General features: G+C 33.6%; 2 protein-coding genes across 2 annotated transcripts; both read left to right on the forward strand.

Moving 5' to 3' along the window:
- Window positions 1–2,903: 2,903 nt before the first annotated feature.
- LOC144565402 (7-deoxyloganetin glucosyltransferase-like) lies at window positions 2,904–5,013 on the forward strand. Its single transcript, XM_078315145.1, has 3 exons — window positions 2,904–3,199; window positions 3,435–3,782; window positions 3,912–5,013. Exons 1-3 carry the CDS (start codon window positions 3,031–3,033, stop codon window positions 4,847–4,849), a joined length of 1,455 nt encoding a protein of 484 aa, XP_078171271.1. The 5' UTR covers window positions 2,904–3,030; the 3' UTR covers window positions 4,850–5,013.
- An 8,829-nt stretch (window positions 5,014–13,842) lies between these two features.
- On the forward strand, window positions 13,843–17,110 carry LOC144565403 (7-deoxyloganetin glucosyltransferase-like). The gene is made up of 3 exons (XM_078315146.1): window positions 13,843–14,056; window positions 15,635–15,985; window positions 16,107–17,110. Exons 1-3 carry the CDS (start codon window positions 13,888–13,890, stop codon window positions 17,042–17,044), a joined length of 1,458 nt encoding a protein of 485 aa, XP_078171272.1. The 5' UTR covers window positions 13,843–13,887; the 3' UTR covers window positions 17,045–17,110.
- The last annotated feature ends 609 nt before the right edge of the window (window positions 17,111–17,719 follow it).

Here is a 17,719-nt window from a genome sequence, read left to right on the forward strand (position 1 = left end):
CATTATAGATGAATACTTGCGCGCGCCCAGTTGTAAAATCTTTCAAATATTATGTAGTCCCCAAATAGTAAGTGGTCCTCCTAGGTAGTTAGTAGTTATTGAAGTAGTTAATGACTGGGAGATGAAATGGGGAATTGTTACGGGGGATAGCTAGATGCTCCCTTAAAAATTTCGGGTACAAATATAGAGAGAAGATATTTCTTCTCGCTTTGAAATAAATGGAATGGTAGATTAGGATCAAGCTAGCTAATGGAATATAGACAGTGAGAAAATGTTAAACCAAAAATAAGCTAAAACGTTTTTCTTTCTTTTATTATTTAGAAGTGAATTTCAGTAAGGTTAATGTTCAGTAAGATTAAATTTTAAATTTATAAATTAATTTTGCAAGTAAACACATTACATGCGGAGGTTTTCACAATTTTGGCACATCATTTAAAGTTAAACTCATAAAAAATTTTAATCTAGTAGCAAAAGTAATATCTTTCATGTGGGAGGTTGCCGATGTGAAATCAGATAGAGAAATCTCTTAGGCCCTGTTCGGCAGATTACTGTTCACGTGGGAAAAAAAAATTTACTTAGACTGGAGTTTTTTTTTTCCTACGGTGAACAGTAAAAATTAGTTCAAAACTTTTGATTCCTATTCCTATTCCTTATTTTAGGGTCTGTTCGACTGTAGCAAATACCATGGGAACTTTGGGAAAAAATGAGGTTAAGGGTAATTTTCCTAATAAGGTGTTCAGTGGACTAGTTTTAATTCCCATTTGTAATACTTTGTGGGTTTTATTCCTATCTCTTGCCTTGTTATTTATGGGAAAAAAAATGATCTTTCACCTCCGTTTTTTTTCCCCAAATTCTGATCTCTTCGCTTGAGCTAAATTAATTAAATGCAATAGAGCCAAAGTTGCAAACAATAATTTATTTTCTCATTCTCATTTGTGATTAAACGCAAATAGAGCAATAATTTGTTCCTATTCCCTTCTCAATATTGTTCATTAATCAAAGTTCTTATTTGTTCCATTTATTAAATTCATTAAATTGTAATTAAGCTAAAATAGTTTAAAATATATAAATATAAAAATTGAAACACAAAATTAATAACAACTTCAAATAGCATTTCAACAGTACAATAATAATTTATCAAACATAAAACTAAAATTATTAAAGAAAACAGAATTTGAAAGTACATGAAATTTTAATTGAATAAAACACAAGGTTAATTTTTAAGTTAAGTTTCTATTTTGATGACTAACATAATCTTGTCACATTAGTCTAGTAATTTTCTCATTTCTAGTCAGTACACTATGACATTACATGGCAGTGTGTAATCAATTCACTCAATTTTTTTTTTTAAAGTCTGATATGTTTAATTATATTAATCATAATCAATAATTAGTATCAATACACTTAATATAGTTTAATTTTAGTATTACATATTCTATAAAAAGAAACAAGAAAACCAACATTTACCAATTTCCCATGCATTTGCCGAACACCTATATTCTAAATTTTTTAATGGGTTAAATAACTTTGGTTTTGAATTGACAAATCAAAATTTCCATTCTCATATTAAAAATTCTCATTCCTACAAAATTTCCTTGTTGCCGAACAAACCCTTATAGACATTAAATAATTAGGTGGCTTGACATTCAATATTCACTCATAAAAAGTAGATAAATTTCAAAACCAAGCAATATTTATTCTAAACACAGTACATATAATTAATATGTATGATTGCAGCCATAAAGTAGCCAAGTAGGTAGCGCTAATTACAGTATCATGAACAAATAAAATATTTTCCATTGGTATATGTGTACATTGTCATCACCTCATATCATAACCTAACGCTATTAATTGTTATTGGCAACTTAGATTATAAATATGCTTACGTTCTAGTGTCCTTGTCGGGTTTGGTATCGAATTAGGAGTGTAAATGGATTGAATATGGATATGACAGTGCTAAAATTATATATGTATCTATTTTTATTTTAGATATAGATACATATTGGATAATAAACAAATACAATTACAAATACAGATATAATTCGGATTTCTAATTTAACTAGTAACAAAAATTAATATATTAGTTGTCTCATTATAAAATAAAAGTAACATAAAATATGGATATAATTCACATATACAATCATTATTTTGTCATGTCACACTTGTTATGTCATTAAAAAAAAATATCTCTCGTTAATAAAATTTAATCACCAACATAATCATACTTTAAATCTAAATCAAAAGATACCAATAAAAATAATATTCCTGTCTCTCATCATATATGAATTTAAAACACATGGATATTGAAAGATTTAAAAATACATATATAGATAATTATCTGTATTCGTATATGTATTCATACAAACAGATATCTAAAAAATAAAAAATAAAAATATTTATATGTATCAGTTTCCGACCAAACTAAAATTTGCATCCGTATACTATATTAAAAATGCATGTTTTCAGACCTTGTCAATTATATTTGTGAGCTTGAGTAAACACAATTAATTGTCGTGGGATTTCATTTTTCTGTGAATAATTTTCACATTGCTGTGCACATCTGTCAAATTTAAAAAAGATGACTGTAACACGACATTATTTTTTTCAACGGGTTGTATTGAAAGTTTCCAAAAATGTAATAACAATAATTTGGAAGCTAGCGCGCACAAACACCTCTTATTATGAATAAAAATATTGACACATCTATTTTGATTTGACGCAGTACATAATTAATAAAGATTATAAAAAAAAATGTATATGATTGATGTGCGAGTTACGCTTGGAAATTAATATCCCTAGTCCCTACCTCGATCTCATCATGTGGACAGTAAAATTAAAGGAAGTCATACATGTCTGATATTTTTTACTTATATATTCTTAACGTGATCCGCCTGACCAATTATAAATTGCCAGATCCAGGCTATAAATGTACATATCCGTCGAAGTAAAGAGATACAGAGATATCATACAGTTCTCTACTTCTCTGTACAAAGTAGAGAGAATTCATTAGTAGACACTAGACTGGAGGCCATGGGTTCCATTCCCACTGACAGCAAGCCCCATGTGGTGTGCATGCCTTATCCAGCACAAGGCCACATAACACCTATGCTCACAGTGGCCAAGTTGCTTCATTCCTCCGGCTTCCACGTCACCTTCGTCAACACCGAATACAACCACCGCCGCCTCCTCCGTTCCCTTGGTCTGTTTTACTTAACAACGTGTACCATTTGATTGTTTCAAAATAACTGATAATGCAAATTAATTATAAGTTCAAAAACGATATATATTACTGTGTTATAGTTTTAGTGTCTTTTCTGTAATTTTCTTAATAGTTATAATTTACAAGTACGTTCATCAATTTTATATATCTTTGCTAAATTGATTTGATATTTCATTTTTCTTAATTAACACTCGTTATGTCGGCCTATTTTCAGGTCCTACCAGTCTCAACGGACTTCCCGACTTCCAGTTCACGGCGATACCTGATGGGCTTCCTTACTCGGACGAAGACGTGACGCAAGATGTACCAGCTCTATGTGAATCCATCATGACCAACAAAGGCCTCCCATACTTCAGGGACCTCCTTCGTAGGCTCAATGAGTCGGATCCAGTCACTCCTAAAGTGACATGTGTTTTCGCAGATTTCACCATGTGTTTTGCCATGGACGCAGCAAAGGAGATAGGGATCCCATGCGCGTTGCTATGGACGGCCAGCGCCTGTGGTTTACTCGGTTACCTCCATTACCAGACACTACTGGAGAAAGGTCTCATTCCTTTGAAAGGTTTGTACTCTGCACACTGCATGATTGATTGTGTGTGGATAACTAGCCATTTAATAACTAGATTTTTTTTAATATACTCATGATTCATTCTGAAATTTTAATTTTTTTTATGTCCTCTTTTAATTAAAGATATGGATCAACTAAACAACGGATATCTCGACACGCCAGTCGACTTTGTGCCAGGGTTTAATAACATGAGGCTGAAAGACTTCCCGACCTTCATTCGTACAACCAATCCAGATGACATTATGATAAAGTATGTCCTTTACATAATGGATCGGGCATCTGACGCATCAGCTATCGCAATTAATACGTTTCGCGAATTTGAACAGCCGGTTTTAGACCAGATTGCAACAATGCTGCCTCCCATATACGAAATAGGACCCGTTTCGATGCTTTCACACCAAATAAAGGAGAGCTCGCTCAAGTCGCTCGGTTCAAACCTTTGGAAGATGCAACCTGGTTGTCTCGACTGGCTTGAAGGAAAGAAGGCAGGGTCGATAGTGTACGTCAATTTCGGTAGTGTGACAGTCATGACGAACCAACAATTGATAGAGTTTGCATGGGGGTTAGCGAATACCGGATACGAGTTTTTGTGGATAATTAGGCCAGATCTTGTTAGGGGTAACACTGCGGTTTTACCAGAGGAATTTTTGGAAGAAATAAAAGAGAGGAGCATGTTAGCAAGCTGGTGTCCGCAAGAGGCAGTTTTAAAACACCCGGCAATCGGGGCTTTCCTCACGCACAGCGGATGGAACTCGACTTTAGAGACTATATCCGGTGGGGTGCCGGTGGTTAGTTGGCCTTTCTTTGCAGAGCAACAGACAAACTGTCGGTTTGTGTGCACTGAATGGGGGATAGGAATGGAGATTGATAACAATGTAAAAAGAATTGAGGTGGAAGTAATGATAAGAGAGATAATGGGGGGAGAGAAGGGGAAGAAGATGAAAGAGAGAGCACTGAAGTGGAAGGAGAGTGCAGCCATGGCGACGCAAAATGGTGGGCCCTCATTTGTTAATTTTCAGAAATTGGTAAAAAATGTGCTTCTCTCAAATAATTCAGACTAGGCTTAAATAAATTCAACAGTAATAAATGAAGTGAATTTTGTTTGTTTCTTCGTAGTCGTGCATTTTAATTCTTCTCTCTTTTTTTCTTGGAGAAATTTCAAAACTATTTTTTTTTTATTCATTGTTGTATGTTTACAATTTGAATTAAGTACATTTGTAGTGTATATGTTTGTAAATAATAATGCACTTCATATTATGTTGTTATTATCAATTGTTGTGTTATGTGTGTGAAGGAATGAATTATATTTACCCACACAACATGGATTATATATAGAGGAGGGATCGGATGACACCGTTTTTTGGTGACATCGGATGACACCGTCCATTTTCAAAGTCCAAACCGTTCAACTTGATGGATATGTTAAAATGTGCTAGCAGATCAAATTTTACATTTTTCTGAATTTTTTTTGGATTTATTCAGATGGGTACAAAAATTCAACGGTCCGAATATAGCGATTTTGTTAAATACTTAATAAATAGTAAAAAAAATTCAAAAAAAATGTAAAATTTGATCTGCAAGTAGATTTTAATATATCCATCATATTGAATGGTTTGGATCGACTATTTGGACTTTGAAACTTCGAAAATGGACATTGTCATCCGATGTCACCAAAAAACGGTGTCATCCGATCCATCCTCTTATATATATAATACAGCTGATATTGACATCTCCACTACCGGTTATTCAAATAAAACAGTTGTTGTTAGTGCCTCTTCAACTATTTAAAAAGAACAAAATCTGAAAATTGAAAAGAGTAAAGAGTAAAGAGTAAAGTTTGTTAAAAAGAACAACATCTGAAAATTGAAAGGAGTAAAAATTTGTAGTGAATTTTTTTTTAAATAAAGTTGGAGTTCAAGCCATCAAACTATTTAATACTCTTGTTATTATAACCAATTATTTCCTTTATTTGAGTTTCGAACTCATGAATCTATGAGAGATCATGTGTCTTTACCACTAATCACTAAAAGCTAGTTTTTAAAATTTGTATTACTTACCTATTATGAATCAGCAATCCTATTTATTTCTTTAATTGAATTATTTTCTAAACTTGGGAGTGAATTGCCTCGCACACGGAAGGCAGATAGCAATGTTATAGGAAAAAAAAAATTCGGTTTTATGTAAAGGTTTTTTTTTTTTAATGAAATATGGAGTCAAGTTTTTCAACTTAAACATCATGATTTGTATAATGTGGTAGGTGGAATTTATACTCAAGTTCTCTCATAACTATTGTAGTCATGAGAGGACTGAATTATATAAAAACTTAATAAATAAGAAATTTAATTAAATATTTAATACACATAATTAAAAATATATATATAGGAGTGACTTAGTCCTTTTAAAGTATACTAAGATCCACCTCTATTTTTTGAAAATACGTAAATAATAAATAATATTTGCATACCTGAAATTTTTTTTTTCTAACTAATTTCAACTCTATATTCTTTTTGATGAAATAGTAATCGGACCATTTAAATTTTGAAAAAAAAAGAGAAAAACAATATATTTTATCTCGAAATCTGAACTTCTAAAAAATATTTAAATAGTTAAGACTTACGACGAACATAAGGCTACGGTACTATGGGTTGCATAGAGGGCTACGGTGCTACGGCTTAATATTCGAGTTTTCAAAATTCTAACGGTCGATCCGAACCGTTCATTGTGTTTTCCATATTAATATATGTTTAGATACCAAATTTTACATTTTTTGAAAAAAATTTACTATTTTTTTAGATAGATAGAAAATCAAATATTTGAATAGTGCAGAATTTTTTAGAACAAGTGATTTTCTATCTATCTAAAAAAATAGTAAAATAAATTTTCAAAAAAATGTAAAATTTAGTCTCCAAATATATATTAATATAGAGAACAAAATGAACAGTTCTGATCGACCGTTAAAATTTTAAAAACTTAAATATTAAACTATAGCATGGTAGCCTTTCTATGTAACCCATATCACCGTAGCCTTAGCCGAAGGTAAATGTATTCCTGCCGAAGAAAAGCATATTTGATTCCGATTCGAACAGATGTTCAAAAAGATGCGTAATATAATATAGTATCCAGGAAAAGTACAAAGAAAAAAAAACATAGTAATGTAAGATCATGCCGTACCAAAATCAATGCAATTTACGCCGTGTACGATTGGGCAGTTGGATCGATCAACTTTTGTTTTATTCAAATTCAATTCGGATCGATCTATTAAATAATACATTCATTTTTTTTTTTTGATGAAAAGCCCTTGGGCAGTTGTTCTCTTCAATTTGAATCGATCTATCAATTTGAGTCCTCTAGGCTTCTCGTGATCCACCTGACCAATTATAAATTGCCAAACCCAGGCTATAAATGTCCATATAGAGAGACAGAGATATATCATAGAGTCATTGTTCCTACAGTTCTCTACTTCTAGCTAGAGAGAATTTATTAGTAGGTTCAGACAGGCCATGGGTTTGATTCCCACAGACAGCAAACCCCATGTGGTGTGCATGGCTTACTAGAGTATTAACAATACCCTTAACGGGTATACCCTACCCTACCCGCCCGTGCCCGCCGCCCGGGTATGGGTCGGGTACGCAGGTACGCGGGTAGGGGCAAAAATAGGACCGGACTCACATTTTTGGACCAATACCCGACCATACCCTACCCGAGTTTATCCGTACCCGACTTTACCCGTACTCGAGTACCCGTACCCGTATACCCGACTACTGTTCATTGTCATTTCAAATTTCAAAATTTCTGTTTTTTCCCGCCCAACAAAAAATCAACAAAAAAAAAAAAGCAAAAAGCCAGAAAAAAAAAAAAAATACCCGTACCCGCCTTACCCGTCAAGGGTACACGGGTACGGGTATAAGACGGGTAGGGTATGATTTTTGAAAATTATACCCGCCATACCCGTACCCGTATACTCTTGTACCCGAGTATACCCGTACCCGAGACGTACCCGTACCCGTCCCGGGTATACCCGGGGTACCCGTACCCGCCCAAGTATAAATACACTATGGCTTACCCAGCACAAGGCCACATAACACCTATGCTCACAGCGGCCAAGTTGCTTCATTCCTCCAGCTTCCACGTCACCTTCGTTAACACTGAATATATACAACCACCGCCGCCGCCTCCGTTCCCTCGGTCTGTTTTGCTTAAACACGTGTACCATTTGATCAGTAATCACTAACCACCACAACATGTACCAGAAGTTTGGTGCTATATGTAGAGGAGGATTAAAATGCATCATCTTTTTGTGCTCCTAACGTGCAGCCTTCTTTCATATCTTCATTTTCAAAGTTCAAATAGTCGATTCGAACCTTCCAACGTGTTCTTCATATTAAAATGTGCTTGGAGACCAAATTTTACATTTTTTACTATTTTTTCAGAATTTTTGAAAATCATCACTTTACTGAATTTTTTATTATTGTTTAGTTTAATCAAAAATTCTGAAAAAATAGTAAAAAAATTCCAAAAAAATGTAAAATTTGGTCTCCAAGCATATTTTAATATGAAGAACACGTTGGAAGATTCGAATCGACTACTTGAACTTTGAAAATTAAGATATGAGGAGAGGGTACACGTTAGAAGCACAAAATGGAGTGTGCATTTTAACTCTCCTCATATATATATATGAGGGTTAAAATCCAATGGTCCAAATTCGACTTTTCAAAATCCAAACGGTCGATCCGAACCGTTCATCTTGTTCTCCATTTTAATATGTGCTTGGAGATCAAATTTTACATTTTTCTGAATTTTTTTACCATTTATTAAGTATTTTACGAAAATGTAGACATTGTACTGCAAAATTCTTTTGAAAACAAGAAGTCTCAAATCTTCATGCACCCTGTTCATATTGATTGATGTCTCTTTTTTGTTGTTGTTAGGATCAGAGTAGTTTCAATTTGTCAAGTGCTCTCTTAATGATCCGTCTTTTTGTTTCATCCTCCCATTAAAGGAAAAAAATTATATATTTTTAATTTGATGGAATGGGGTAATTATTTAGAAGTATTTTTTGGATTGTACCAAATTTTATAATTTTTATAATTTTTTTATTTTTTTTAGATAGGTACAACATCGCTAAAATTTTTATAATTTTAAAAATGATATCCATCCTAATACTATGAGGATCGGTTGTTTATAAACAACCGATCCTAATATCTGATCCTAGTGTTATTTTTTGTTTTTACTTTTCGTTTTCTTTGCTTTAATTTATTTTTATAGGACAGATATAGTTGTGTAAATAATTGATAAAAAATTATTTGTACATACATAATAAGAAACAATATGAACTAAGAAATTATTATTAATTTAGAGTAGATATTGAGAAATATAGTATTAAAATTTATAAAAGTATTTAAATAAAGACAACTTTATCAAGGATATATACCATAGTTATTTCACTTCAAATTTAATGTAATTATGTTAGATTAGCAGCCGGGAGGTTTATTCTCACGGCATTAGTTTAGGGATGTTTGTCTTATAGTTGAAATTGAATAGGCGAGCAATGTAGGACAGGGGCATGGCAGGCCGAGCGTCTAGATATGATCAAACTTGAGGCCGAGCTTCTAGCTAGATATGGACATGCATACTTTTGATGTGATTAATTCTTAACTACTTTACTATATACTAACTACTAACTACTAACTCCTAACTACTCAAAATTAATCAAAATATTATACAAATATATATATCCTTTCCAAATCATTCATTTTCTTAACCGACTGCAGATATTTTTCGTCTTATTTATTTTAAATCTAATGGTTCATATACTTTCATACTTTTATACGTTTAAGATTTTATAAAATTAAAAAAAAAAAAACTATTTTCTATCTTGAAATTGTCGTACAATTTATCATGTTATTTTTCATATTACAGGAGGCAAGACTTATCTTGAAATTGTCGTACAAACTATTTTATATTTTGAAGTCATTTTGACTATTGAATTTTTTTATACAATCATGCATGATGCATCAATGACTTGTGTCATATAATAATATACATAGGACTTGAACCCTTGTTGTGTGGGGTTGTGAAGGAACGAATACAAATATTAGCATTTGGTCGATCGGAACCGTTAAAATGAAAGAATGTCATATTAATTTCACCATTATAAAATTTGATACAATTCGGGATTCGTGTACTAGTTCATCAAAGCAAAACAATATAGCAACATCGCACGGCCGTAAATAATTTACGTTGGATCAAAACTTACAGTTGTCGGGCCTTCGGCACTTTTACGTTATTAATGTTCCATGTTATATCTTGATCATTTTAAAAATTATTACATGTCATTTAATTATAGACCCACCGTTGGATGATCATGCAGAAATGAACGGTCTGCATTCCATTTAACAATTTGATGCCATTAATAATAATAAAATTGTACAAAATTGATCATAGTAGAGTTGATTTGGCCATACAAACACAAATAAATAAATTTTATATTTTTCACATTTTTCTTAATATTTATCTGTGTACATGCATTACCAAACAGAAAAGAAAATAAATGGTAGCCGTTTGATGGTTGATAGACCATCAATATGAGTGGGGTTTACCTCAGTGATCTTTCTTATATATAGTATCAGGATCGGTTTTTTATAAAAAACCGATCTTGATACTATTTTTTTTTTTAAAGTTGGTTCTGCAACAAAAAAAAAAAACTATTAGGGTTGGTTTTTTATAAAAAACCGATCCTAATAGTATCAGGATCGATTTTTTATAAAAAACTGATCCTGATTATTTTTTTTTTTTTTTTGCAGAACCAACTTTGAAAAAAAAATAGTATCAAGATCGTTTTTTTATAAAAAACCGATCCTAATAGTATCAGGATCGGTTTTTTTATAAAAAACCGATCCTGATACTAATTTTTTCAAAGTTGCTCCCGCCAAAAAAAATTAGTATCAGGATCGGTTTTTTATAAAAAACCGATCCATATACTATTAGGATCGGTTTTTTATAAACAACCGATCCTAATGATAACTCCCTATTTAACCTGCTTAGGGTTCTTCTTATTTTCATTTCGCGCCTCTCATTTTCAACTTAGCGTCTCTCTCTCTGTCTCCGTCTCTCCCTCTGTACTCTTTGTGTCTCTCTCTCTGTCTCCGTCTCTCCCTCTCCTCCGTGTCTCTCTCTCTCTTTCTCTGCGTCTCTTCCTCTCAAAGCCGAGCCTCTCGCACCTCCGGCTCAATTGTGTCAGTTTTTAATTTTTTTTATTGTTTCAAAAATTAATTAATGGTGTTTGTATATTGTTTTACAGTCTTGAGGACATCTCGCTCAAGTTACTTAATCATCCGGCCGATCAACTATCACGGTATTAGCTTTATCTAATTTTCTCATTATTATACTTTAAAAACACATTTTTTGTATTTTTTATTGTAAAATGTTTTTCCATCTAATTGTTACCTTTGTTTTTATTTTTAGGATCTTTTTTAATCTCAAGTGATGTGATTGCAAAAGAGGTAATTATTGATTTTTTTTATTGTTGTGCTTTACATTAATTGCATAAATGTGTGTTAATTAAAGAAATAGCTCAATTAGTCACTTGTATGTTTGTTAATTAATTTTTTTTGGATTTAAATTTCTTGTTATAATATGTAATGATTCACAAAACTTTGTATGAACATGAATTTTTTGTTATAATTTAAGATGTGTATGATATTTAATTTATGATGTGTATATGATATTTGATTATTGTTTCTTACTGTGCAAAAAAAATATTTAGGATGCTGGCCAGCAAAATATATATGGAAGCTGGTCAAATAAATAAAAATATTTTTTTTAGCTTCAATAAAACATCAGGATCGGTTATTTTAAACAACCGATCCAGATTACTACTATTAGGATCGGTTATTTTTTTAAAAACCGATCCAGATTTCAGATCCTCATTCCAAAAAAAAAAAAAGTATCAGGATCGGTTTTATATAAAAACCGATCTTGATAGTGCGTATCTGGATCGGTTCTTATTCAAAAACTGATCTAGATATGTAATTTTTAATAAAAAAAAATTTAAAAAAATTATCAAGATCAGTTTTATATAAAAACCGATCTTGGTAGTATGTATCTGGATCGGTTCTTATTCAAAAACTGATCTAGATATGTAATTTTTAATAAAAAAAAATTTCAAAAATACTATCAAGATTAGTTTTATATAAAAATAGTGCTATTCGGATTAGTAAAAATATTGTTCGGATTGTACATTTAGAATAGTGAATATATTGCTGTAATTAATTATAAAAAGTAGTGTTAACAAGGTACTAATTAAATATGAGAGATAGGTAAGTGGAGCCACAAACGAATTACCATGACGTGAAAATAATAGAAGTGTCAACTTTGTTATTTCGGAACTGTATTAGTGGAAATCTAAGAATGAAATATTTTTCTCACTCTCTTCAAACTTTCAAATGGTAGCTACTCCAACATTTACAAAGAATAAAAAATAACAATTATTATAATTATTCTGAATAACAAAAATGTTGTTTGAATATATATTGTTATTCCAAATAACTTTTATTCTAAAATATCTCTTATTCTTGACACATTCAAACATACTATTAGAATGTAGATGTCTGTGGTATTGTGATATGTTAGTTTAAATCGAATTTGATACCATGTGGGTGTTGCTACTTGGATAAAATACTCACTTCAAAAGGTAAATTTAAACAAAAATTGCCTCGAGTCATATACATATGTCTAAGAACTTGGTACTATTTTATCCCAGCCAAGTCCTATATATACTAGGCACGGGTAAATAACCAAATTCTCAAATATCAAATTCTGATACTATCAGGATCGGTTTTTATAAACAACCAATCTTAATAGTATTGGGATCAGTTGTTTATTTAACCGATCCTGATAGTATCAGGATCGGTCATTTCGAAATAACCGATCCTGATTCTTTTTAGGATCGGTTATTTCGAAATAACCGATCCTGATTCTTTTTACGATCGGTTTTTTCGAATTAACCGATCCTAATAACTCCCTATATAACCTGTCTAGGGTTCTTATTTTCATTCTGTGCCTCTCATTTTCAACTTAGCGAAAATCAAACCCGCCTCTCAACTCCTCCGTCTCTCTCTCTGTCTCAGTCTCTCCCTCTTCTAGGATTCTTAATTTCATTTCGCGCCTCTCATTTTCAACTTAGCAAAAATCAAACCCCCCTCTCAACTCCTCTGTCTCTCTCTCTGTCTCCGGCGCCTCTCAACTTAGCGATCTTTGTCTCTCTCCTCTCAATTTATTTATTTATTTATTTCATTTGAGCAAGGCTTTTTGATATTATTTCATCGGCGGTGAAGAGGTACACTTTGAGGTATGCTAGCTAGGTTTTCCTTGTCTTTCAATTTAAATAATACGTATATCAAAGATGCACAAGCAAGCAATTAATTATATAAATATGTGTTCAGATTTTGAAGTTTGCACTGGTGGAGACGATAAAAGAGGGAATGCCATACATGTGGCTGAAGAGTTGAAGGAAGCTTGTTGCGGCCATCAAGGATGAGATGTAATGCTCTTATCAGGACCACCACACTACAAAATTTCATGCATTTTATTTTGCTATTGCACCAAATTTCTTCAACTATTGTACTTCTTTTTGTGTTTCATGAATTTTATTTTGTGTTCTTAATTGGTTTTGAGCTTCAATAAATCAATGGTAAATAAAAAATATATTTTATGTTGGCCAGCAAATATATATGGAAGCTGGCCAAATAAAAAAAAAAAAAAATTTAGATCCAATATAACATCAGGATCGGTTATATTAAACAACCGATCCATATTATTGTAGTATCAGTATTGCCTTCATCAGGATCGGTTGTAATCCGATACTAATATATAACCGATATTGATTCCATATTTTCCAATAGTGATCGATCAACTTTTGTTTTATTCAAATTCAATTCGGATCGATCTATTAAATCGTACATTCATACGTAAGACCAATTATAAATTGCCAGACCCAGGCTATAAATGTACATATCCGTCAGAGTAAAGAGAGAGATATATCATACAATTCTCTGTACAAAGTAACTAGAGAGAATTTATTAGTAGACACTAGACAGCCATGGGTTCGATTCCCATTGACAGCAAACCCCATGCGGTGTGCATGCCTTACCCAGCACAAGGCCACATAACACCTATGCTCACAGTGGCCAAGTTGCTTCATTCCTCCGGCTTCCACGTCACCTTCGTCAACACTGAATACAACCACTGCCGCCTCCTCCGTTCCCTCGGTCTGTTTTACTTTTTTTTTTTTACAAGAAAAATTGGAAGTCCGGCTTCCATTTTCTATTAATCATGACACAAGCTGTGTCCGGTTTTACATTTTTTTGACAGAATTTAAATGTTTGAATACTGTAAGAAAGAAATATGGCTAAAGCTAGTTAAAACAAAGAAGAAAAGAAATAGAAAGTGAACTGTAAGTAAACAATCAGTGAAATGCTCCACATTGAGCTTACTCTCTCTATGAAGGTGAACTTGCCGATGCATTGTGTGTGACTTCTGGAAACCAGGTGTTGTATTCTTGTGTGATTTTAGACATTAGAATTCCCGGCGGCTTTGACTCATCTCTGAATACTCTTCTGCATCTCTCTCTCCATATGATGAAATATATTGTAGTAGTGATTTGTCTGACCCTTTTATGATTTGAATGCAGTATTGCTCGTCTGAAATTGTTGTTGTACTGGTATTGGCCTGCACACCTTCTTCTAACTTGTTGATACACTCTTTCCGTGTAAGGGCAGAATTGGAAGATATGTTTTACTGATTCACAGTTTTTTTTCTACACAGGTAGCACATATTGGGTATTATCCATCCTTTTGCCCTCAAGTTATCTATTGTGAGTATGCGATTGTGAAGCATCAGCCAAGTAAAATTTGCACCCTTGTAGGCGCCTTGATTTCCCAAATTCTATGCATTTGGTTAGCTATCTGTGGTCCCTGGTTCATTACTCTGTAAAAGGAAGCAACTGTATAATTTCCTTCCTTTTCCCATCTCTATATGGGCCTGTCTTGTGTGACCTGATCGTGTTGCCTTGTATTGAGCTCCATCTGCAGTGCGTGCAGTTCCTGTGTTGCTTCCTGTGTCATAGATTCTGGTAATGCAAGTTCCAGCCCCCCCTTCTCTGGCTTGTTGTACTGTAATATCCTTTTGAGTTGTTGTCTCATACAACAGCTTGTATCTTGTGTATAAAGGCCGTATCATCCAATAGTCCTTCCAAAACCTGACATTAGCACCCTGACATACCTTGAACTGTATCGAGATCTCCATGAAGTGTTGATTTTGTTTCAAATTTTTCTAGAAATTTGATGCAGTGTGTAGTTCCCATGGTCTGATCGTGTCCTGTGTGATTGGTACCGATTGCATCCACCAAGATTTTTGCAATTGTACCCATTTCCACATGATTTTTGCAATTCGGTCTGTTTTACTTAAACACATGCGTAGCATTTGAGTACGTATACTAATGATTAGTAATCACTAACCACCACAGCATGTACCAGAAGTTGGTGCACACACATATATATATATAGAGAGAGAGAGAGTGACCAATGTGCATTCGAATGTATATGGGCTGAAATACATACGGTCCAAATTCAACTTTTCAAAATCCAAACGGTCGATCCAAACTGTTCATCTTGTTCTCCATATTAATATGTGCTTTACATTTTTCTGAATTTTTTTACTATTTATTAAGTATTTTACAAAATTGTTGATCCAATGGTAGCTGCTGATTTTACTGTTTTGTTAAGCCACCGTTGAATCAAGGCGCCGACAAGGGTGATTTGTCTGACCCTTTTATGACTTATTTTCAGGTGATCCTACTGGTCTCAACAGACTTCCTGACTTCCAATTCACGGCGATACCCGATGGGCTTCCTTTCTCAGACGAAGACGTGACGCAAGATGTACCGTCTCTATGTGAATCCATCGTGACCAACAAAGGCCTCCCATACTTCAGGGACCTCCTTTGTAGGCTCAACGAGTCGGATCCAGTCATTCCTAAAGTGACATGTGTTTTCGCAGATTTCGCCATGTCTTTTGCCATGGGTGCAGCAAAGGAGATAGGGATCCCATGTGCGTTGCTATGGACAGCCAGCGCCTGTGGTTTACTCGGTTACCTCCATTACCGGACACTACTGGAGAAAGGTCTCATTCCTTTGAAAGGTATATATGTACACTGCACACTTCATGATTGATTATATAGATAACTAGCCATTTTTGTTAATATACTCATGATTTATTCTGAAATTTAATATATATTTTTTAAGTCCTCTTTTAATTACAGATATGGATCAGCTAAACAACGGATATCTCGACACGCCAGTCGACTTCGTGCCGGGGTTTAATAACATGAGGCTGAAAGACTTCCCGAGCTTCATTCGTACAACCAATCCAAATGACATTATGATCAAGTATGTCCTTTACATAATGGATCAGGCATCTGCCGCATCAGCTATTGCAATTAATACGTTTCGCGAATTTGAACAACCAGTTTTAGACCAAATTGCAACAATGCTGCCTCCCATATACGAAATAGGACCCGTTTCAATGCTTTCACACCAAATAAAGGAGAGCTCGCTCAAGTCGCTCGGTTCAAACCTTTGGAAGCTGCAACCTGGTTGTCTCGACTGGCTTGAAGGAAAGAAGGCAGGGTCGATAGTGTACGTCAATTTCGGTAGTGTGACGGTCATGACGAACCAGCAATTGATAGAGTTTGCATGGGGGTTAATGAATACCGGATACGAGTTTTTGTGGATAATCAGGCCAGATCTTGTTAGGGGCAACACTGCGGTTTTACCAGAGGAATTTTTGGAAGAAATAAAAGAGAGGAGCATGTTAGCAAGCTGGTGCCCGCAAGAGGCAGTTTTAAAACACCCGGCGATCGGGGCTTTCCTCACGCACAGCGGATGGAACTCGACTTTAGAGACTATATCCGGTGGGGTGCCGGTGGTTAGTTGGCCTTTCTTTGCAGAGCAACAGACAAACTGCCGGTTTGTGTGCACTGAATGGGGGATAGGAATGGAGATTGATAACAATGTAAAAAGAATTGAGGTGGAAGTAATGATAAGAGAGATAATGGGGGGAGAGAAGGGGAAGAAGATGAAAGAGAGAGCACTGAAGTGGAAGGAGAGTGCAGCCATGGCGACGCAAAATGGTGGGCCCTCATTTGTTAATTTTCAGAAATTGATAAGTGATGTGCTTCTCTCAAATAATTCAGACTAGGCTAAAATAAATTCAACAATATGTTGATATGTTACTTGTTATGGCAATAAATGAAGCGAGTTTTGTTTCTTCCAAGTCAGAACAAAATTGTCTAATTTGTGTTGAGATTCGTACAACTTAATTTGAATTTGAATTAATTTAAACGGTCATTTGAATCTAAACAGTCTACATAAATCTTGTCATAACTCAGACAGTTTTGTCCATCCTTATTTATTGATTGTTGTATGTTTACAATTTAAATTAAGTACATTTGTAGTATATATGTTTGTAAATAGTGCACTTTATATTATGTGATGTTATTATCAATTGTTGTGTTATGTGTGTCAATGAATGAATTATATTTATGGCTAGTTTCAATATTAAGAACATATCCAAAATAAGTATCTAATCAACACTGGTTATGACATCTCCACACAACACCATCGGTTCTGTAGATAATACAGCTGATAATGACATCTCCACTACCGGTTATTCAAACAAAACAGTTGTTGTTAGTGCCTCTTGACCTTTGCTTTGTTTAAAAATAACAACATCTGAAAATTGAAAAGAGTAAAAATTTGTAGTATTTTTTTTTTTTGAGTAAAATTGGAGGTCAAGCCACCTAACTATTTAATACTTTTAATAATGTTTGACACATCCTCTTTAGAGCTTCTTCACCCAAGGGATTGAGTTTTA

The sequence above is a fragment of the Carex rostrata genome, chromosome 14 (genome assembly GCF_964058835.1).
Source record: "Carex rostrata chromosome 14, lpCarRost1.2, whole genome shotgun sequence".
NCBI lineage: Eukaryota > Viridiplantae > Streptophyta > Magnoliopsida > Poales > Cyperaceae > Carex > Carex rostrata.

Coding starts and splice junctions, on each gene's coding strand:
- LOC144565402 (XM_078315145.1), top strand. CDS start 3,031: ATGGGTTCCATTCCCACTGACAGCAAGCCCCATGTGGTGTGCATGCCT. Junction 3,200..3,434: donor CCGCCTCCTCCGTTCCCTTG/GTCTGTTTTACT, acceptor GCCTATTTTCAG/GTCCTACCAGTCTCAACGGA. Junction 3,783..3,911: donor AGGTCTCATTCCTTTGAAAG/GTTTGTACTCTG, acceptor TTTTAATTAAAG/ATATGGATCAACTAAACAAC.
- LOC144565403 (XM_078315146.1), top strand. CDS start 13,888: ATGGGTTCGATTCCCATTGACAGCAAACCCCATGCGGTGTGCATGCCT. Junction 14,057..15,634: donor CCGCCTCCTCCGTTCCCTCG/GTCTGTTTTACT, acceptor ACTTATTTTCAG/GTGATCCTACTGGTCTCAAC. Junction 15,986..16,106: donor AGGTCTCATTCCTTTGAAAG/GTATATATGTAC, acceptor TTTTAATTACAG/ATATGGATCAGCTAAACAAC.